This window comes from Neophocaena asiaeorientalis, unplaced genomic scaffold (assembly GCF_003031525.2).
Source record: "Neophocaena asiaeorientalis asiaeorientalis breed wild unplaced genomic scaffold, Neophocaena_asiaeorientalis_V1.1 scaffold254, whole genome shotgun sequence".
In the NCBI taxonomy this organism is placed as follows: Eukaryota; Metazoa; Chordata; class Mammalia; order Artiodactyla; family Phocoenidae; genus Neophocaena; species Neophocaena asiaeorientalis.
Window position 1 is genome coordinate 1,384,971 of NW_020174705.1, and position 21,470 is coordinate 1,406,440.

At 49.7% G+C, this 21,470-nt stretch overlaps 2 protein-coding genes across 5 annotated transcripts in view; one reads left to right on the forward strand and one right to left on the reverse strand.

The window, feature by feature from the left end:
- The window catches only part of IFT140 (intraflagellar transport 140), a 70,320-nt gene extending 70,041 nt beyond the window's left edge, over nucleotides 1-279 (reverse strand). For 3 of the 4 annotated variants that reach the window (XM_024759362.1, XM_024759358.1, XM_024759361.1), the window contains exon 1: nucleotides 182-279. The gene's annotated coding sequence lies outside the window, so the exon portion shown is untranslated. The remainder of the gene's footprint in view (nucleotides 1-181) is intronic. The other variant, XM_024759359.1, reaches the window with a different exon arrangement.
- A 3,555-nt stretch (nucleotides 280-3,834) lies between these two features.
- The window catches only part of CRAMP1 (cramped chromatin regulator 1), a 57,170-nt gene continuing 39,534 nt past the window's right edge, over nucleotides 3,835-21,470 (forward strand). Inside the window, exons 1-3 of the mRNA XM_024759435.1 lie at nucleotides 3,835-3,985; nucleotides 14,143-14,336; nucleotides 20,750-20,903. Coding sequence (XP_024615203.1) covers nucleotides 20,822-20,903 — 82 coding nt within the window. The 5' untranslated portion in view covers nucleotides 3,835-3,985; nucleotides 14,143-14,336; nucleotides 20,750-20,821. The remainder of the gene's footprint in view (nucleotides 3,986-14,142; nucleotides 14,337-20,749; nucleotides 20,904-21,470) is intronic.

Below are 21,470 nucleotides of genomic sequence, written 5' to 3' on the forward strand. Positions count from 1 at the left end.
AGGCCGCGCGAAGGAAGTCCCGCGCACCTCGGCGTTGCCCTCCTCCCGGCCCCAGGCTCCGGGCCCCCGGAACCGCCCGACACCGCGAGCCGCCCCGGCCCCGCCTCGTCGTCGCCCTCCTCCCCGGCTCCCGGCCCCCAGACCCTCTGCTCCTGGGCCCGGGGCCGGGGACCGCACTCACCTTGGTTGGGCCGCAGCGCCGCCGCGCGTTGCCGGGACAACGGCTGCGAGCCCAACGCGGATACAGCCGAAGCTGAGCTAGTGGACGCCGAGGCCGCCCGAAACTCCACGAGAGGCCGGAAAGAGCCGAAGACGATCGGGAATGTTCGTGCGGAGCCGAGGGCAGGATTCCTCCAGCGGGTGGCGAGCTCCGCGGTGCTGCAAGGGCAATTTACACCCTTCGCAGCCGCTGTCTAGACTTAAAAAAGCTAGCTCGAGAGGGGGGTCAAGAGGCCAGATATGCCTTTCTGCGCAGAGAAGGGAAGCTGATAAATTATAGATGTGATAGGACTACACGGCCGGTTGGGGACCCGCTCCTGTAGTTACGTTTCCAGCCGCGTAGGTCAGTCAGGTGGAGGAAGGCAGCAGAGAGACTGGGAAAGAGACGGAACGCCATCTTTAAGATTCTTTCCTCTCTCGTTAATCTTATTGTTGGGTCTTTTGGACCCTAAAAGGTTTGCTAGACTCTGCTTTGTCTGCTTTGTTTCAAGGAGGGTGTCGTTCAAGAGAATTTATGAGTAAAGCCAGTTGATTCAATATGGTTCCTTGAAGCTGTTAACTTATGACGTGCGCTCAGTGCTTTGGGGGCCTTATGGACGCCATTGGAGAGAAAATAGTAGCCAACGATACGAGTTCATCCGGTTAGAAACTAACCTGGTTTCTAATCCTGGCGACCGACTGCATTCCCTAAGGCATTAGCAACGTGCTGCCCTGGCCTAACGGTCTGGTGGGTTAAACTAATTTTGGAAAAAAAAAAAGTAATGTCATTCATTTAAAAAACTTACTATAGCAAAAAGCAGCAAAAAGGTCCACATTGTTAAACAAATAAAAAAAATAGGAAAATGTAGGTACAACTTAATCGGAGGAGGTAGGCGCTGGATCACACACATACAAGGAAAATTCTATTTTAAAAAAACCCATTTTCATAAACACTAGAATTTTATTGAATAAATTTGACATTTAACATTGCGTAAGTTTAAGGTATACAGAACGTTGCTTTGATACATTTGTATATTATATGATTAGCATGTAGAGATATTTATCACATTACATATAGTACAATATTATTGTCTGTATCCATTATACTGTGCATTAGATACTACGCCTTACAAGTTTGTACCCTTAAACACCATCGCTCTTATCAGAGGCCATAAACGCTAGAATTTAAAACACTCCTTTATCGCCGAAACGAAAAAACAACCTAAATGCCCAGCACCAGCCGCAACGCTAAGGAACTTTAAAAGTATGGACTCAATTCAATAAAGGGTGTGTTTATCTGCCTCAGTTACACTTTTACACTTTTTCGTTAAAAACCCCGTTCGCGCCGGATTCAAGACTCAGAGCTCAGGCGGCGTTTTCTTCTCACGCATCCGTCAACACGGCCCGGGCCAATCACAGCCTAGGCTCTCACTCTATTGGCTGTCTATTCACCAATCCGGAGAGACGTACCAGTCCGCACTGCTGCGAGACTGGCGTCACAACATTACCCGCTTTGCGGGCCCGCCCTCCGCCCCCGCCCAGCGTCCGTGCGTGCAAGCGCGCTCTCCCGCCGCCGACCAATGGGAGCGCCCCTGAGGGGGCGCGCCCGCTGGAAACCTCGGCGTGCTCGGTCCCGCGCGCGTCGCCCCGCCCCGGCCCGCGCTCCCGCCGCTCCGGCCCCGCCCCGCGTGTCGGTCCTCCGGACTTCGCCGGCCGCCGTAGCCGGAACTGCTCGTGTGCGCCGCGGGCCGGGCCTCTGGGAGGCTGAGCGGCCGCAGCACCGGCGTTCGCAACCCCGTCAGCCACACGCCGGCAGCGGAGGGGACGTGCCGGGGCGAGGGCCGCTCGGCGACTTCTTCCAAGGCGGGAGGACCACACCGGCGTTGCGGCCTCTCAGCAGCCGGCGCTCGGGAGCCGGGGCTGCCCGACAGGACCCCGGGGGACCCGGGAAGCCTGGCTGCTGCGAGGCTTTGATGAAAAAGGTGACGGGAGGCTGGGGCTCGGGTGGGGTGGGCCACCCCGACCGGCTGTCACGGCGAGGCCCGGATCCCAGCTGGAGCGGGGCTGAGGGAGAAGTGGCCTAATCCCTGGAGGCGGTGGTTACTACGCGGTGCTTTGTCGGGGCGGCTCGCGGGAGCCCGGACTCAGAAGTGTTGCGTTGACAGCGCTCTTTGTGTGCAGCCAGAAATCCGCCGGAGAGGGAAGGTTTTGCTTTTCCTTTCCCGAAATGTGGCCAATGCTGCCCAGCCGGGATTGGGTTTGAGGTGATCCCACCTCTGTGCACGCTCAGGAAGTAAGGTTGGAGGTACTGGGTAAAAGGATTCCACCTCCATGTTTTCTTTTTCCCTTCAGGGAAAACTCTGAAATGTGTTAATATCTTTTTAATTCTGAAAAGCAACGTTCTTTTGTATTCAGTTTAGTGTCTTCCAATATTCAACCTGGCGAACGAGCAAGTTTATTCTGTTGCAGCTGATGTAACCTTTGCCCGGGTCCTGGGTTCTGTGGGTAGCTTTGGGATGATAGGTCCCTGGGGATAGGGTTTTCCACATTATAACCCAGAGGAAGGCCCTTTAGGATATTTTCAGGTTTCTTAAGTAGAAATGGATAGGATAAGTGAATAGTGAAATGTCCTATAACATGAAGTCCTTTAAGTTTGGGTAGTATCTGTCTTGTATAATTCTATTATTTGGCAGGTTTTTTTTTTTAACTGGTATGAATTCAGATGATTTATGACATCAATTTCAACAAATGAATGCTGTAACAGATAGTTTTGAGGCATAATACTTAAGAGCAGTAGCAGGTATTGTCATGATTTTAATCATTTCCAAATCTTTCTTTGAAAGGTCCTTACTCCTGTTAATGTATTTCATTGTTGGCCTTGATGTCTTGCTCTCATTTTCCTTTTAAATGAAAATGTTCCCATTCTCAGCAGTCGTGTTGAGCATGTCAAATAGAGTTTGGGCATAGTATCAACACCTGTTGATCTTTCTTGCTTCATCGCATGTACACATTACTGACTATTTCTGGGTTTACAATATTGATAGTGTCTGATTCTCTTTGCATAAACTGAGTGGATCTGCTTTTTGGTCCACATTTTAGAGTTGTCACATTTTGTTGTTGACATTGCTCACAACAGAGGGTAACAAAGTTAATGCAAGATTTTTATTCATGGTTACCGAGAGTTTTAACACAATTCTCTTCTATCCATTCTTACCTGGACATAACTGTGCTGTCACTTTCATAGGTGGCTCCAACCTGTTCCATGCAACAGGCTCCTTTGTTGCAAAAGCATTTTCAATTCGTAAATCCCCGCAGCAGCACACATATCCCACCCTCCGAAGCAAGATTCCCAGAAACCCCGAGCTTATTATTCTTTATGTCTGTTTTAAAATAAGCAGGCGGACCGGCAGCCGCGGGCCACCATGGAGTTCCCTGTGCACGCAGGCGAGCCCGCGCCTCTCCCCTGCCGGGGTCGATCCGGGCCCCTCGACCCCGCTGCGGGGCTAACTTTGGGGGCAGGCTTGCGGGGCAGGTGCGCGGGCCCGGAGTCCTGTGCGTTTTGGGGGGCGGGGAGGGGTGGGGTCGGGGGACGGGGGCGGGGAGGCCAGGCCGGCCCAGGCAGCGCTGAAAGGGGGCCCCCAGGCCCCGTCCCCGCCGCCCGCCTGCCCCCAGGACCAGCACCACTTCCTCAGGTCCAGCGTGAGGCCGCAGAGCAAGAGGCTCAGGAAGGACTTGTCCTGCGCCGGGGGGAGCAGCAGCGCGGGCAGCTCAGGGCCCCGCGGAAAAGGTACGGGGGACCCCAGCCCCTTTCAGGGTGTGCCCTGCGCTCCCCGGGGGTGGAGAAGGGACCCTTCCCTCCCCGCCTCCCTGCCTCCACCCAGCTCCTGCTCCCACATTTGTCCAGCACCCACACTTTAGGTGGCACTTTGCAGGGGGACATGACCCTTTCCTCCTCCAAAGAGACTCTTTCTGTATTTAAACTATGTTAAGAGGCAGTAAGTATTCCTTCTCTGGGCAAACACAATAGATTTCTGAAGGTTGGGTTTTTCCCCCCAAAGGCTCCTTGATGATTTATATGGTAGGTTATTTTAAACAACAGACAATAGTTTAGAAATAGATTGAGAAAATACGTGCTGTGTCTCTTCCCCAGACTCAGATGTGTGGAAATACAACAAAGAAATGGGCTTTTGAAACTCATTTGGGGAAAGATTGATAAGCCGAAAATGAGAGATCCGAAGGGTCTGACTTGGGCTCATCACCCTCCACTTCAAGTATGCTAGGCTTGAAAATTTTAAGGGCATCAAGATGTGGCCTTTGAGTTTCAACTAAGCTTTCCTTGGGTGCCATGAAAACATCTCTCCTGGTGTAGTAAGTGGTGAAAACATCTGTGGCCTGATGTAAATGAGTAACAGTCTACAGTATTTGTCTTGGTATTCTCAGGTTGTTGAGAATATTACGGCTTTTTTGTTCCCGATCTGCCAGTTCCCCATTGTTTTCTGCTTGTGTCTATTTATATTTTAGCATTCTGCTTTTTGTTAATTGTACAAGTGAATTTTTTTTTAAAATAAATTTGGTTATTTATTTTTGGCTGTGTTAGGTCTTCCTTGCTGTGCGCGGGCTTTCTGTAGTTGCGGCGAGCGGGGGCTACTTTTCGTTGCGGTGTGCGGGCTTCTCATTGCGGTGGCTTCTCTTGTTGCGGAGCACAGGCTCTAGGTGCATGGGCTTCAGTAGTTGTGGCACGCAGCCTCAGTAGTTGTGGCCCGCAGTCTCTAGAGCATATGCTCAGTAGTTGTGGTGCACAGGCTTAGTTGCTCTGCGGCATGTGGGATCTTCCCGGACCAGGGATCGAACCTGTGTCCCCTGCATTGGCAGGCGGATTTTTAACCACGGCGCCACCAGGGAAGTTCAAGTGAATTGTTCTTAACATCCCTTTTGTTTCAGGCCACGTTTGCAGCATTTTTATAGGTAGCAAATGTAACACCATTTTCTAGTGAGTTCTGCATGAAAAAACTGTCACTTAGCTCCTTGGGAAATGGCAATTTAAATTTATTACGTGGTCCTGATAATTTTAAGAAGGAAATACGTCAGGCGCTAATGGAGGGCCTATTTTGGAGATCTGGGCCAAATGTGTGCAGTTAGGCTTGCTGCTTCTGCCTCCTTCTCAGCTGAGGAGGACTGGCCTCTGAAATCATGGCCTTACTTGGTTTTTTGGTAAAGACTTTTGATGTAAGTATACTTACTTGAAGATGTACGTATAAGTCATTCTGTATGTTTCAGAAGTCAAAACTTGCCTCATAGAAGCTTATTTTGGTGTGAAAGTTGCTGATCAATTAGGGAAATGTTAATTTGTTTTATTGGCTTTGTTTTGTAAAAAAATAGGTTTTCATTCCCAGTTACAGATATGTGTAAGTAATTATGTGTGAGCTGCTGTGGTTCCTTCGAGGGTTTGTTTGTGGCTTCAGAAGCCCTGGCTCTGGTGCCCAATCAAGTTCTTGGCCTCATTCCTCTGGTCCTCTGACCTTGGTCTGCTTGCTTGACCTCAAGCCTGCTTTTCTGTTGGAGAGGCATCCTCACCTGTGAAAGGAGGAACAGCAGGGACTGACTGCTCCACTCTCTCCACGTGTGGCTGCTAAAATGAAACGAGGCGCTGGCGTGAAAGTGCTCTGTCCCCTGTAAATGGCTACCTGTATGTGAGGTGAAGTGATGCTGAAACTTCAGTTAGAATTTTGGCAGTCGGGTGAGGAGAAGTTTGCATACTTGAGTGTGGCTCGGATGGAGAAGGTTTCCTGGGTTAGCCTTGTGTCAGATCTGTTCTTGGTTCTTGCCCAGGGTGTGGCTTGGAGCAGCAATCCACTTTCCACTAGTAAAATGGAGAGTTGTTAGAATTTGTGCTTCTTGTGACTTATGCATTTTCCTATTTTAGCAAGCAGATGTTTGTTTAAGTGAATAATAAAGCTAAACTGTAATGGTGGCATTTAGGAGAGGAGTAGAAAGCATGTTTCCTGTGCTTCATAGAACTTCTCGGCCTGCTTCTGGCCTTGAGCTTTCTAGTGAGGCCTCCTCTGGGATGTGCCCTGAGCTTCCTTTGGATGCACTTACCACGCCCAGGACATCCCCCCTCCTGCCTCAGGGCAACCTCTGCTTCCCTCACGGCCCCCTTAACAGGCAGAAAGAAGGTCAGTTGTGACAGCATGCCCGTAACCTTTGGAAAGGATTCTTGGAGGAGCTATTTGTCTTACAGACCATGGAAATCTCCACCTGGAGTGATGAGCATGGACCAGTAAGGGAGTGAACAGTACTGGCATTTTACAGTTTTTACACTTCAGAAAAATAAAATTTCCATTATATTTGAGAAATAATCACAGCCTAGCTGTGGGAGGTCCCTTTGGCTGATTACTTACCGCTTTCCAGTTTCAATTTTAATGGATGGAGAACTTTGCTGTGGGCTTGGGAGGAAAAGGCTTGTGGAGGAAAGGAAGTTCTCATTTGGCTTCTCTCCACACAAATATGTCTTTTCTTTTTTTATAAGAATAGACTCTTGCCAACTTCAGTAAAAAATAAAATTTTTTGTAGTACATGTCTGAATTAAATTTTTTTTGAGTTGGTAAAGGGAAGGTAGCAATGGTTTAGTGCCAGTGCACCAAGTATCTTGCATTTTTGTTGCTTAGCTTTTAAATGTGTACAGACACTGGGGTTTGTTGTTCAAACAGCGTGCTCAGCTAGACAGAAGGTAAGCTGCAGATCAGAAACCAGTGGATCTGCTTGATACCAAAATAAATGCTCCTCTGGCCCTACCATGTGCCCAGAGTGGCCTGAGGACACACTTGAGACTGGATTCACAGTCTTTGGAAACACAGGCCAGGAAACAGCCCTCATGCCCTTCCCCGTTTCGCCAGTTCACAATCTGGATGATTCTGGGCGAACTAGTGCGTCTCAATTTCTTGGTTTATAAATGGGGATAATGCTAGTGCCTGCCTCACCGCAATAAATAGTGCTGTGAAGCCCTGTGTGGCTGAGTAACAGGCTTCTCTTAGGGAAAATGTGCCTGGCTGCGAGGTCAGGGGAGCTGCAGGCTGAGTTTGAACAGGTGGACAGGGTGGGAGGAGGTCACCTGTCGGGAGGTAGGGGATAGAGGTCCCAGGAATGCCCTGAAGTTGCTGCCCTGGCAGGACAGTTGGGCTGAGGGGATGCCTGAGGTGGAGGTAGAGTCAGACCCTCCATTTCCATTGCTGTCCCTTTCCCTCCCCCACCCAGGTACTTTGTTCCGCAGAGTCGGGGGAGCTAGTCCTAAGATGCACCGTCTCCACAGTTGGATGGTGTCACCTGGCTTTTCTGTGCTTGTGCTTAAGAATCAGCGAATCAGTGTACAGGAAGTATATTTTTCATAATCTGGGGCCTGCCTGTGGCTTCTAGGTGTTTTTAAGAGACATCTTATGAGGTACCTCACCCTGAGGCGGTCGACCTTTGGGAGAAGGTTGTCCTTTAGGGAAGAAGGGTGAGCCAGCAGTCAGGAGACCCGGTTTCCCCACCCAGAGCCCCTGTGTCCAGTTCAGCTGGGGGCAGCGGAGAGGTGCTCAACCTGCCTGAACTTCAGGTTCCTTACTTTCAAAGTGGGTCCGGTACGCCAGCGGCTGAAGCTGCACTTAAGTCAGGGGTGAAGGAGTCTGCTGTGCAGGATGACTGGGGTCCTGGGGTACAGTGCCCGAAGTCAGGGCAGTTGTCTCCCTGGCGGGCTCTGCTTAGCCATTGCTTCTCGGAGGCCCCGGGCTTGGTGTGGCTTCACCTACAGTCTGCACTGCGGTCACTCTTGTCCTCCCTCACCAGGCACTTGGGCCAGGCCTGGGTGGCTGGGTGAAATCCCTGCTTCCTGTACCCTCTGAGGGCAGGGGGACACATCTGACCCTCTCGAAACCACCAAGGCTGGAGCTCTGTGGTTCTTGTGCCCAGTCTGATCCAGTACATGACGACTGTCATCCCAGTGTCCCACCTGGGTGGGGATGTCAAGCTCTGTGAAAGCCCTCAGACCTTGTTGGGAGAAGAGGAAGGAAGCCAGGACATTCTCCCTCCTCTGTCCAGTACACACCTCACTCCTCGTGTGATGCTATGTATGGGGAATACATGACAACCATGACACGTGGTCCTGTTGTGTGACACAGCCCCCCCCCCGCCCAGCCCTGGGCACAGTAGGTCAGGAGACCTGTGGCCCATGCCACTTCAGAGACCATGATGTAGCCATGCAGGACAGAGAGGAAAATACTCGTAAACCAGAGGTTCTGGGTGAATGATTCAGTTCAGAGTTGTACAGATGGCATTTGCTTCACGTCAGAGATGTGAATAGATAGTATGGACAAGTAGGTAAGGTAACAGTTGCGTTTTGGTTTGAAGGCTGAGCTAATTTTCAAATACTTCCTTGACTTTTAGTGTCAACAGCAGTGTTGTTTCCATGGTGTCTCGTGAGTGTCTGGAATTGTCTTGTGCCTGCCAACCATACATATTTCAGGATTTTCATTTCATGTAGTACGTTGTGTCTTGTTTTGGTGATACAAAGATACAAGGATAGCAGAGGGGTGATTTCAGATAGCAGAGTCACAAATGTGAAAACCAGCTTTGTCCTGGATGGTGTTGTGCAGTTTATCACATCAAGTAATGGCAGTGTTCTTACCACTGAAGAACCACGTGTGAAATGCTGGGAGAAGAAGACGTTCCCGGCGTCTGTGGTTTGGGTGGGAGATCAAGAATTACCTACAGAAACCATTAGGAAACCATCATAGTATTCGACGAGGAGGGCATATGTTGTAGTAGGAACACAGGGATTATAGTTGTGTTTTTCTCAATCGTTTGCGGGAGGAACAAGAAGTCTTGGAGGGTGGCTGGCCCTGGTCTGCATGTGGAGGGCGCTGAGGGGGACCCAGGACGGGCCCTAGAGACAGATGGAGCGACTAATGCCCAGGAGGGATCCTTGTGGGAGGCCCGCAGCTCTCGGGACAGCAGCGGGCCCAGGGGAGGCATTTGGATTTGTCTGTTGGGTGACACTCTGACTGGGAATTGGCTTGCTTGACGTCTTCCCCTCTGCGTGACCCTGGTAGGGAGGGTGTCCCCTGAGCCATGTCTGGCTGTTCAGCATGTGACACGGATGTGTGTGTTATGAGAGGCACGGAAGCACCCCTGGGAGCCTTGGCATCGCACCTCCCGTCTGGACTGACCACGACCTGAGGGGGCCGTGTTGGGACCGCATGGTGTGTGCCGCCCCTCCTGGGCTGTGCTCTCTGCTGCGCCAGGAGGTGCCCCGAGCTGGGGTGGGGGCAGGGGCAGGTGGGCACAAAGACACCAGGAATGCCCTTCTAGTCTAGAGCAGGTGGAGCCGGTCAGGGAGGCCCGTGTGTCCCCTCCTGCTGGGATGGACATTTCTGACGCCCTTGAGTTCGGCGGGTTTTCCGTCCCTCTGGGATTTTGATATATCGCTTGGAAAGAAGTTCGACGAGCTCCAGAGGAAGGCTCAGGACGGGATTGTATGCTGTGATGGACTGTGACTACATCCTCTGCGTCTCCCCTAATTAAGTCACAGCATCCTCCGGAGTCTTGAGCCCTGCCACTCCCTGGCTGGTGGCACCAGGCAGTCATTGAACCTATTTCCTCATCTGTCACAGACTGAGGGGGACGTTGAGATCAAGTTCCCTCTAGCTTCTGACTTTTGTGGCTCTGGTGTCATAAATACCAAAGCAGCCTTGACACGGTGGCAGCCACCACGATGTCATGTGTCCCTGGAGGACAATGCCCAGGTCTGGAGTGTGAGTCCGGGGCTCTGGTTTGGCTCCTGCTGCCCAGGGACTGTACGGCTTTCCCGCCTTCAGAGCCTCCATTTCGCCGTCCTGAAAAGAGGTGACTGCACACCATGGGGACAGAAGGGAGCAGGCGTTTGGATGTGCTCCATGGGGCTGTGCACCTCCGTGTCCGTCACATCCAGGCCCGCGGGCACGGTGGCAGGGTGGCAATGTGTTGGGTAGGCTGTTCCACCTGTGTCTGGGCTTCCCTGGCGGGCAGATGGGTGGTTCTCTGCTGCTCGGGTGTTGGGAGGGTGCATGTGGAGGAGGGCGGGCAGTCTAGCTTGTCTGGAGTGGATGGATGGATGGGCAGCAGAAAAGGTGGACCGAGGCCATGCGTCTGTGTCCCTCAAATGTGAGCCCTGGAGAGTGGCTGTGGTGGGGTTGGTGGTCTGGGAGACCAGAGAGGGGGTTGTTAGAATCACCTTGCTCAGAGGTGGTGTGGAGCTGGCCTGGGAAAGTGGCAGCAGAAACGGGAAAGGGGAGAAGCCAGGTGGCCCCTGAGTGGCTAGAGGACTGTGGCTTGAAGTGGGTTATGAGGGAAGGCACTGGGTCCCAGGGGCCTGGGTGGGCGAGGGGCAGGGCAAGCTGTGGAGCCCCCAGCCTGTGCCGTGTCAGTTCCCAAGCTCTCACTGAGCCTTTGCTGTGTGATGCCTGGTGTGGCTCTTCCTGCTTTCACAGAGCTCGCTGCGGGGCTCCCATTCTTGTGCATCGTTTCTCTTCTGGTTCCTCGGATACTGACGTCTCACGGTGCAGACTCTCGCTAACCCTCTTTATGGCCTCAGAAACACAGACACAGGTAGAGTGTTGACTTTGGCCCTGTGCTTTTGGCTGGGCACACACCCACTCCCACCCCCAGGGAGAGCCCCTACGCCCACTCAGCCTTGTTCAAAATTGTCTCCCCCCCTTACCTTCCTGCTGCTTCTGTCCTCTTTGCTTGCTTCTCTGTCTTCCCCCTTCGGTCATCACTGTTTTTGTCTGAACTTTTCCTGGGTCACCATCTCGTTCTACCAGTGTCTCTGATCCTGCTTCCTGGTTTTTTTTCTGCTTGAGCTGCGGCCCTTGAAGGAACCTGAGGTAAAGCAGTGATGCATCTCTCTCCTCTTGCTTATCTGAAATTTCAGGGATGTACCAGGTGCCATGTTCTCCTTACCCCCTAAAGTTTTGTGATTTTACTTTACTTTTAAAAATCATTCAAGGTCTAGAATGACTAGCATCAAATGTTAGAAATGGTTGCCTGAGGGTGATTTGCTTTCTTTTCTGAAAGTTCGTTTTGCTTTATTTTCCTCTACTGAGGACATACTGTTTTTGAAATGAGAACAGGAGAGGCTGAGCATCTGTGCAGCTGACCTCTGGCGGGGGGAGAGTGGCTTGCTGCTCCGCAGTGTGGTTGGCTGCCTCATGGGCCTCCACGGAGCCACTTTTACTGTTGTACCTTCTTTCACATCTGCTGGTTTGGTGTATTCTGTGTGCTACCCCTTTGGTCCTTTTCAGCTCAGTGACGCTTCCATTCTGTTTTTCTTCACTGTTCATCCTCCATGTCTCAGGTCACCAGTGTTGTAATCCAGTGAAATTTCATAAAAGCCAGCAAGACGTTTGCCTTATAGAATTTTTAACAATGTGTGTGTGTTACTTTCAAGTATATTGACACCAGTGTGGGCTGGCAAAGGTAAACCTGAGCTGTGACTGTCAGCAAGTTGCCATTGTTTTGGAAAAAGAGAGTTTAGTGAGGGTTTTGTCAAAAGTTGAAAATGACACTGAAATCCTTTGTTGTGGGTGGTGCAGAGGTAGACAGACAGCCCTTCCTCAGATGAGTACACGTGAGGAACTGTGGGCTCCAAATCAACCAGAACTTCTTTTGAGAGTGGAGTTTATTTATTTATTTATTAAATATTTATTTACTTGGCTGTGCCAGGTCTTAGTTTCAGCATGCAGGATCTAGTTCCCTGACCAGGGATCGAACCTGGGCCCCCTGTATTGGGAGCTGGGACTCTTAGCCACTGGACCAGCAGGGAAGTCCCGAGAGTGGAGTTTAAACAGCACTCATAACCCAGTCTTCAGCTCATAGCAAAGCGTCTCTGACCTACTAGAAATGGAATGAAACTGATTATCCCTGCAAATGTGCTCTAAGTTGCCACACCTGTTGAAAACATCTGGGGATGTGCTAAGCTCATTAATTAGGTCAGGGTTTGGTTTGGTTTGGTGAGGAATGGACAAAGTCAGACCACATGTTCAGTGCGTCCTTTGCCCACTCTGGAGCTCAGAGATCCTGAGGTGCAGTTCTCTTGTGCCTGCGGGATGGGAAGGGAGCAGCCGTGAAACGCTTTAAACCTGATTATGTCTTATTCTGTAACAGTGTGTTTAGGACCGTGAAGGTTGAACATTCAAATATAGTGCTGGCCAGTGGCACTTTCTGTGGTGATAGTAAGGTCCTGTGCTGTCCGGCACAGGAGCAGCTGGCCACATGTGGACACTGACTACTAGAAATGAGACTGGTGTGACTGAGGAACTGGGGTTTTTATTTTATTTAATTTTAATTAGTATTTAAATTTAAATAGCCTTGTTAGTGGCTGTCTAATTGGGCACTACAGCTCTGATGAACAGTGATTTCTGTTACCCACTCGTGTCGCTTTATGAAGGTAGCTCACTGCTAGCCTGATACACCTTTCCACATGAGAGAATCAAACGCATTCCATGTAGCCGAGTAGTTTTTTCTGCATGTATGAAAACATTCTGCTTTCTGATAGCTGACTGATGGGATCAACTGTTTTCAGATACTCATGTTGATGTAATTACATGGACCCACAGTGCACAAAGACACAACAAGGTGTAAGAGGGGAGAGTGACTCCCCCCCGCACCCCCCGCCCCATACCCCAGGCAGCCCCTGCTCTTGTGTTTCTTCAGGGATAGTCTTTGCAAACATATGTGGAATAACGGACTTTTACTTTTTTCATTTCTTTTATTTCTCATGATTGTCTTTCATCCCCTTTGGAGGCAGAGCCAAAGGGGGTGAGGGAAATGTGGCCCTGAGCCCCAGTGTGCACATGGCTGTCCAGGGCCCCCACCAGATTGACAAGGAAGTGGATCTTTATGGAAAAGCTCGTGATTATCTCATTAAGAAAGCATTTAACAATAATCTGTATTTGTTTAGCTTTTCCTTTTTAAAGTACTTTTATTTTTATGATATTCTTTTCACCCTCGTTGTTCAGAGTTTGCAGATTTCTCACCGTTGGATGGTCCTGCAGTTCCGTGAAAAGAGAATGCTGGTTATCACAGGAATATGCTGGGGAGTTCCACTTCCCTCTGAGAGGAAGGAACTGAGATGGGTGGGAGGTTTGGGTCAGGTCGTAAAATTGTTATCTGTGACCTTTACCTCTGGTTTATTGCCTGCATTCTCCTGGGAGCACAGAGTTCTCAGTCCCGGCCTGGCGTTTGGTGCCCCCATGCTGTACTTTACGTGCTCTCTCCTCTTGGCGGGTTTTTCAAGGACTTGTCTTGAGATTAGGAACTGATGCTTTAAGAGCATTTGTGGGTTGTCGGTCACTCTCAGAACACCAGATTTTGTTGGTGGAAAGTGATCAGGAAAAAGGAGTTTTAAGACCTTTTTTTTTGGCCGCACTATGCGGTATGTGGGATCTTAGTTCCCTGAACAGGAATCGAACCCTTGCCCCCTGCAGTGGAAGCGTGGAGTCCTAACCACTGGACCACCAGGGAAGTCCCAGGACTTTTAAAGGGTGCTGAGGTATCACGTGGTCCATATTTAAGTATTGATTGTACCTCAAAGAAGGTAGTGTCTTATATACATTTAAATGTTTTCTTGAGTTTGAATTTCAATTTATTTGAAAAAATTTAACCTCAAACCTCAATTGAGAAGGAAAGACGCCGTGTGGTTTTAGTTCACAGTGGGAAAGGAGCTGTGTGCTTCGGTGGGACCTTGTCCTTGTGCTCTGGTGGTGCCACATAAATGCTCTCCTTTTACTCACTGTTTAAAACTTTCTCTCGAGAGTCAGAGGCCAGGGCAGGACAATGTCACTCACTGGTGGAGCTGGGGGCGGGGCCCGGGTGGGCCCCGGGGCAGCCCGCTTTCCGACACAGATGGCTATATGGTTCTTTCTCTCGAAGGAGCTGACGGTGGCGGATCATCAGCTGGAAATGGGTCCGGGGTTGCCCCCGCTGCCCCTGCAGGGGGCTCTCGCTCCTCTTCCCGGAACTTAGGGTCTTCAGGCGGTGAGAAGGAAGAAGGCAAGAAGGTGCGGCGTCAGTGGGAGTCGTGGAGCACGGAGGACAAGAACACCTTCTTCGAGGGGCTGTACGAGGTGAGTGGGTCCTGCAGCCCAAGGAGGCGGCTGAAGCTCCTGGCCTCTTACCCCTTGCCTGTGGGTCCCCAGGCACAGGCCTTGACCTCTGACCTTGGCCCTTTACCTCCTCGCTGTGACTTTCAAAGCTGTTACTCGTGAGGTGGCTGTTAGGAAGTGTTTTCGTTTGCTTCTTTTCTTTTCTAAGATTCTCTGAAATACGTTCTGGCCTGAAGAGTGGTGCCCTTCCCTCTGGGCCTTCCTCTCACAGCTGACTGGGCCGATACAGGAGGGATGTCCCCGAGAGGGAGGGGCCAGGGGACACTTGCCACATCAGTCAGAGCAGCCAGCACAACCCAGAGAGACATCACAGCTGACTGGGGACAGAGTGGCAAGTCACTCTAAACATAGAGAAGCTCCTCCCCCATCCCACAGCCCAATGAAATGGCCGTGCTCCCTGCCAGCCATCTTTACTTCCGGGTTTTGTTTCTCCACATCTTTGTAGTTCTAGAGAACATACTTTTTTATTAACGTTAAATGCATTTTTCATGGTGTTTTGTAGTTCTTTTGCTCAGTATTTTTTTTTTTTTTTTTTTTTTACCAGCTGCTCTGCGACATGTGGGATCTTCCCGGGCCCGGGTATGAACTCGTGTCCCCTGCATTGGCAGGCAGACTCTCAACCACTGCGCCACCAGGGAAGCCCTGCTCAGTATTTTTTTAATGCTTATAAATATTCTGCTTCAGGTGAAGGCAACTATGACCCACATGCTCACTGCCTGTTTTTTTTTTTTTTTTTTTTTTTTTTGCGGTACACAGGCCTCTCACTGTTGTGGCCTCTCCCGTTGCGGAGCACAGGCTCCGGACGCGCAGGCTAAGCGGCCATGACTCACGGGCCCAGCCGCTCTGCGGCATGTGGGATCTTCCCGGACTGGGGCACGAACCCGCGTCCCCTGCATCGGCAGGCGGACTCTCAACCACTGCGCCACCAGGGAAGCCCTCACTGCCTGTTTTTTGTAAATCAAGTTTTATTGGAACACAGCTCAGCCTCTTCACTTGTACATTGTCTTTGACTACAGTGTGGTTCCTGCAGTACCTGTGGCCCTGCAACACCTAAATATTTACCCTCTGGCCAGTCCTTGTTCTACTTAACCATTTTCGTATTGTTGATTTTTGTGGTTCCTTCTAGATTCTGTTGTAAATAATGCTACCATGGACATCTTTGTGCACATTCCATATTTTAGACTTCTTTGGGATGTAGTATCAAGAGTAGGTTACTTGGTCAGTGAGCCTTATTCTTTTACTAGTGAACTAATCGGAGTGATAGAAAAGTCTAGCCAAGCCTGTGAAACAAGGCTCAGAGGAAGGAGGCTTTGGAACTGAAACCATGGAGTGTTCATAGATCAGGAGACACCTGACTGTGGGCAGAGAACAGGACGCAGAGCCGAGTTCAGAGCTTTCCCGTGGCTGGCCTGCCCCATTCCGGGGTCGATGGTTCAGTTCTGCCCTTCCTGGATAGAGGAGGCCACGTGTTGGTGCTGCCTGACTCTGTTGTCCGAGGAGAGCATGAAATGTCCACATGAGGCTTGTTCCGGTAGATGCGAAGTCATTCAAACACATTCAAGTGTGTTCCTTTTCTTCCCTGGACAGTTCTAGGGTAAAGTACAGAGGCTGTTCTTTTATAGATTATATGCCCAAATGGTGCCTTCTTTAAGCTGTTTGTTAGGCATAGAAGACTTGTGATTCCTGGAGTGTTCTCAGAATCAGCAGCCATTGCTGACTCTCACCTGAAACAGTTACTGCTTTGGTGTGGCCCCTCTGTCTTAGGGAGAAAGTGGGCTCTGCAGGCAGTCTGGCTACTCAGTTGCAGGAGCGTGGGGGAGACATGGTTGTTGATGAAAAGCAGGAGAAGAAATCCATGTTAATGACCTGCCCTTACCTTTCTTCAGGGGAATTAGTTCATTCCCCTCTCATCGGGCTAGGCTTCTTGTTTTAACTTTTCTACCAGGTAGGTGTTTTGAGGTCTCCTGAAATCCTTGATTAATAATAACAATAATTAATAATTGTCTATTCAGGTCACTTAATGCTTTCTACGGTTGGTACTATTGGTGTATCCCAAATTGTATGTGTGTGTATGTGTGTGTGTGAGAGAGAGAGCAAGAGGGCGCATGCACAAGTGTGGGCTTTATGTCTGTTGCTTCGTGTGTCTGACCAAAACTCAGTGGGACTCTGGTGGGGCCTTGATGACCGGCTGGTCAGCTAGGGCGTATGTAACCACGAGCATCTTCACCCGTGGGGTGTGGTGCTCAGCACAGGCCTCTGCAGTGTTGATGAGGGTCTTCCCTGCCTTTCTGATGCACTCTCGTCTGACTGAGCTATGCCTCAAGTGAAGAGACCCAGCTCAGAGTAGCGCAGAGGGGCAAGACCGAGCATTGAGCAGCTCTCAGAACTGAACTGGGAGGGAGCCGGAGGGACTGGATCAAGCCTGACTGTGTGCAGGGACTCCCATGGTGTCACTGGGCCTCTGCCTGTCACCCCGTGTGTTGGGGGTGACATTTCTGTGCTTATTCTCTCCTGCTTCAGGTGCTCCCCAGGGGCGAGAGTGCCTCCCCAACCCCTCCTCCATGCTAGTTAGGACAGTTCTGGACACAACTCAGCTTGGCTGGTCCCATCCCAGACTCCTCCCTGTGGCCAGGGGTAAAGGTTGTGGCCCCCGTGACAGGGAGCTGGCGGGAAGACCAGTGGGATGAACGCCTGGACCAGCATGGTTGTCCTCAACATCCTCTATACTCCATTTCACAAAGCCTGTTGCCAACTTTTCCTTTTCCCTTCTTACGTCTGTCTGTCCGTATTGCTGTCCAGTCTTGATTCCTATCTTACTCGCAGCCGCGTGGCCAGCATCTTCTGCTTGCTTTTCACTGGGTCGATAATTGCTGGAGGCCTCATATCTGCTGTGCTTCCCCTCCCGTGTTCTGTGTGCACTTCCCAGTGTCCTACAAATCCAGCTGCTGGGCATCTCCTGTTTCCTGCCATCTCTGTGACAGCTGTACGAATACTGCGAGTTCTTGTTTCAGTCTTTGAAATGTGTGCTTCACCTCCATATCGTTTTCTCTTTCAACTTTGCCTTTTTCACTGTTGCTGTTGTTGCCACCACCCTTTATTTACCTAGTTCATGGCTAAGTATAGAAATGCAAAGAAGTACCCCCTAAGGGGCTGGCAGTCTTACTGGGAAAACGTAACAGGCACAGAAGAAGTGGGACTCTCAGAAGGTATATGCTGACAGATGCCACAAGAGTTCAGAAGGCAGTGTCCTTTGAGAACGTGGGATGAGGAGTCGCAAAGCCCAGATTCTAGTCCCCATCTGGGCTGTCAGGTCACCTCTGGGTTCGTTAACCCAGCTATGAAACGAAGTCCTGAGATTTAGAGGCTGTGTGTGTTTATTTGCGTCACGGTTCTTGGTCAAGAGCTGAGGGGAGTTTTGTGGGGGAGGTGGTGCCTGAGCTGGACGCTGGAGGAAGGCACTTTAGGTGCAGCTCTGCCTTGCTCTGGTTCACCTGCCATTGCTTCTTTTAAAACAGTGAGTGAGCTTTCATTCTTTGAGGATTTTTACTCTTTGTTTTGGCTGCACCGTACGACATGTGGGATCTTAATTCCCTGACCAGGGATCGAACCCGTGCCCCATGCAGTGGAAGTGTGTAGTCTTAACCACTGGACTGCCAGGGAAGTCCCATAGCACTTTTAATTTTTGACCTTAATTTTTTTTTTTTTTTTTTTTTTTTTTTTTTGTGGTACATGGGCCTCTCACTGTTGTGGCCTCTCCCGTTGCGGAGCACAGGCTCCGGACACACAGCCTCAGCGGCCATAGCTTACGGGCCTAGCCACTCTGCGGCATGTGGGATCCTCCTGGACCGGGGCACAAACCCGTGTCCCCTGCATCGGCAGGCAGACTCTCAACCACTGCGCCACCAGGGAAGCCCTTGACCTTAAATTTTGAAACGATTTCAGAGTTGGAAAAAGCTGAAAAAAAGAGTACAGAGAATGCTCACATGCCCTTTAACCCGCTTTCCTGACACCCACGAAACTGCAGGGTGACCGGCAAAATGAGGAGAGTTAGTGTAATGTCATCAGTATTTGCACTGATGTCCTATTCTGGTTTGGGACCCCACGTTGCATTTGGTTGCCATGGCTCCTGGGTCCTCCCACCTGGGACAGGTCCCTCAGTATTCCCTTTTTTTCCTGGTCTCTCACGACCTTGACATTTTTGAAGATTCCAAGTCTGTTCATTCATAGAGTGCCCCTCATTGGGCTTACCTGATGTTTCCACACGGATAAGTTCATGTTTTGGTTTTCTGTCAAGAGTACTGTGGGATTGCTGTGCATCCTTGGTGCATCCTGTCCAGAGTGTGCAGTGTGATCTGTCTCAGGCCTGGCTGTGTGAACCTTGATCACTGCATTCAGGTGGCATCTCCCAGGTTCTCCACTGCCAAGTCTTTTTTTCTTTTTTTTTTTTTACTTTGAGACTATGTAAATACCCTGTTTCTCATCATTCTTTCTCCCACTAATTTAAGCAACCATTGCCTCTTCTTACCTGGAACAACTATTACTGTGGTGTTTACCCAGTGATGACCTTCTGATTCTGTTATTCTTTCTACATTTATTAAGTGGAAATCCCATGCAAGGAAAAGCTCTCCCTTCTCCTCCATTTATGTATTTATTCAATTATTTATTTATACCTGTATGGACCCAGGGATACTTATTCTCTTCCATGGGTCATAATCCATTCATATCATTGTGACTTTGTTGCCCAGATTGTTCTAGATTTGCCCACTGGGAACCTCTTCAGGTTGGCTGCTGTGTCCTTCTAACATGTTCCCTTTATGCTTTGAGCACTTTCTCACTTTCTGGCACCACAAGATATTCTAGACTCACCGGGTATTTTCCCTGCCCCAGACCTGGCATTGACCATTTTTCCAGGGAGCCGTGGTTCATTTTGGAAAGTGGGATTTAGAAACCAAGATCTGGGTACCAGAGGTGCTCAATGCTTCTGGGGTGCCATTACCTCCAGGTCCTTCCCAGTGCTTCTTGCTGGCTTGGTTTTGATAAAAGTATCAGTAGTTGATGAGTAGTATCAGTACTAGTATCAGTAGTAGTAGTACTGATGTAGTTTTGATAAAAGTATCAGTAGTTGATGAGTAGTATCACTACTAGTACTAGTAATACTAGTATCACTACTAGTATCAGTAGTATCGTTGCATCAGTACCAGAACAGCACTGATGGGGACTGTTCTCTGGAACATAAATTCCATTATGAAAATCTAAGATGTACTCAGCTTTTGCGTGGAGGTGTTGAAGGAAGGCCCATAGATGTATTCAGAGCATATTCCGCATGATTCTCTTAATAAACATTCATATTTGTTATCCCTGTTCGAACATAGAATACCTTTTGTATGATCAAATCAGTGAAGCTGTTTCTGAATAGTTGATGTGTTGTTTTATTTTAAGATGCCAGATGTACAGCACCCTGAGCCCCTCCATCCTTGTGTTGTGTCTTCTGATTATTGTCTTCGTGGGGGTGTGTCATTTCATGGGCTCTAAAGAACTCTGGAGATTAAGCCCTTTGTCTAAGTCATGAGCTTCATGTTTCTACTGCTCCAGGGTCCTTGCCTCATTGGTATCCACATGCTATGATAGTTCTGTTGCTGCATTATCCATTATTCTAATTGAAACCTGAGGTTCTGGGGAAGCCAGGTTGAAGTTCATGCACAAGTAGGAGCCATGAAGGATACTTGCTTAACCACAGCAGTCCCTTTTCTCCCTTTTCAGGAAGTGTCTGCATTGTACAGAAGGCTGTCTTGTTGTAACCTCGTGTTGTTTTTTTTTTTAACGTCTTTATTGGAGTATAATTGCTCTACAATGGTGTGTTAGTTCCTGCTTTATAACAAAGTGAATCAGCCATACATATACATATATCCCCATATCTCCTCCCTCTTGTGTCTCCCTCCCACCTTCCCTATAACCTCGTGCTTTTTTTTTTAAAGTTAGCTTTATTATCGCCCTTTGTGTTATTTTATAAAGTATTAGACAATCTAGTTTTTAAAATAAATTTATTTATTTATTCATTTATTTAATTTTTGGCTGCATTGGGTCTTCGCTGCTGCACGCGGGCTTTCTCTAGTTGCAGTGAGTGGGGGCTACTCTTTGTTGCGGGGCACAGGCTTCTCATTGTGGTGGCTTCTCTTGTTGCAGAGCACAGGCTGTAGGCGCGCAGACTTCAGTAGTTGTGGCACACAGGCTTTAGTAGTTGTGGCTCACAGGCTCTAGAGCGCAGGCAACCAGGGCACAAACCCGTGTCCCCTGCATCGGCAGGCGGACTCTCAACCACTGCGCCATCAGGGAAGCCCTAACCTTGTGCTTTTAATGTGGACTTTCTTTTCCAGCATGGGAAAGACTTTGAAGCGATTCAGAACAACATTGCTCTGAAATACAAGAAGAAAGGCAAGCCCGCCAGCATGGTGAAGAACAAGGAGCAGGTCCGGCACTTCTACTACCGCACGTGGCACAAGATCACCAAGTACATTGACTTTGACAACGGTGAGTGCCTAGGCTGGCTTCCTGGGGCCAGAGGCGGGGTGGCTTCTGGTCCAGGAGCGTGGCTTAAGCAAACCTGCAGGCCACACCTTCTGGCATTATTCTCACCCAGCCACACGGCCTGGGGTGTTCTCACCTCTGGTGCTTTGGCTGACAGGAGGCCTCGTAACTGGTGGTCAGGCTGAGTTACAAAGAAACCTGTGGTGTCTGAGTCCCTGGCTCGCTCCCCCCTGGGAGGGAGGGCACCGTGGTCCAGAATCACACCCCCCCGTTGCCCGCCCTTCTCCCAAGGGAGCCCCAGTGGGGTGAGGGTCGGGCAGGGCCTGGTGTGTGTCGGCCCGGGTGGAGGGCTGGCGTTCCAGGGCTTTTCCCAGGCTCTTTTTCCAGGCTCTGTGTTTGAGTCCAGTTTGCATGGCTCCATCTTTATTTATTTATTTATATATTTATTTTTCTATTTTTATTTATTTTTTTTACATCTTTATTGGAGTATAATTGCTTTACAATGGTGTGTTAGTTTCTGCTTTATAACAAAGTGAATCAGTTATACATATACATATGTTCCCAAATCTC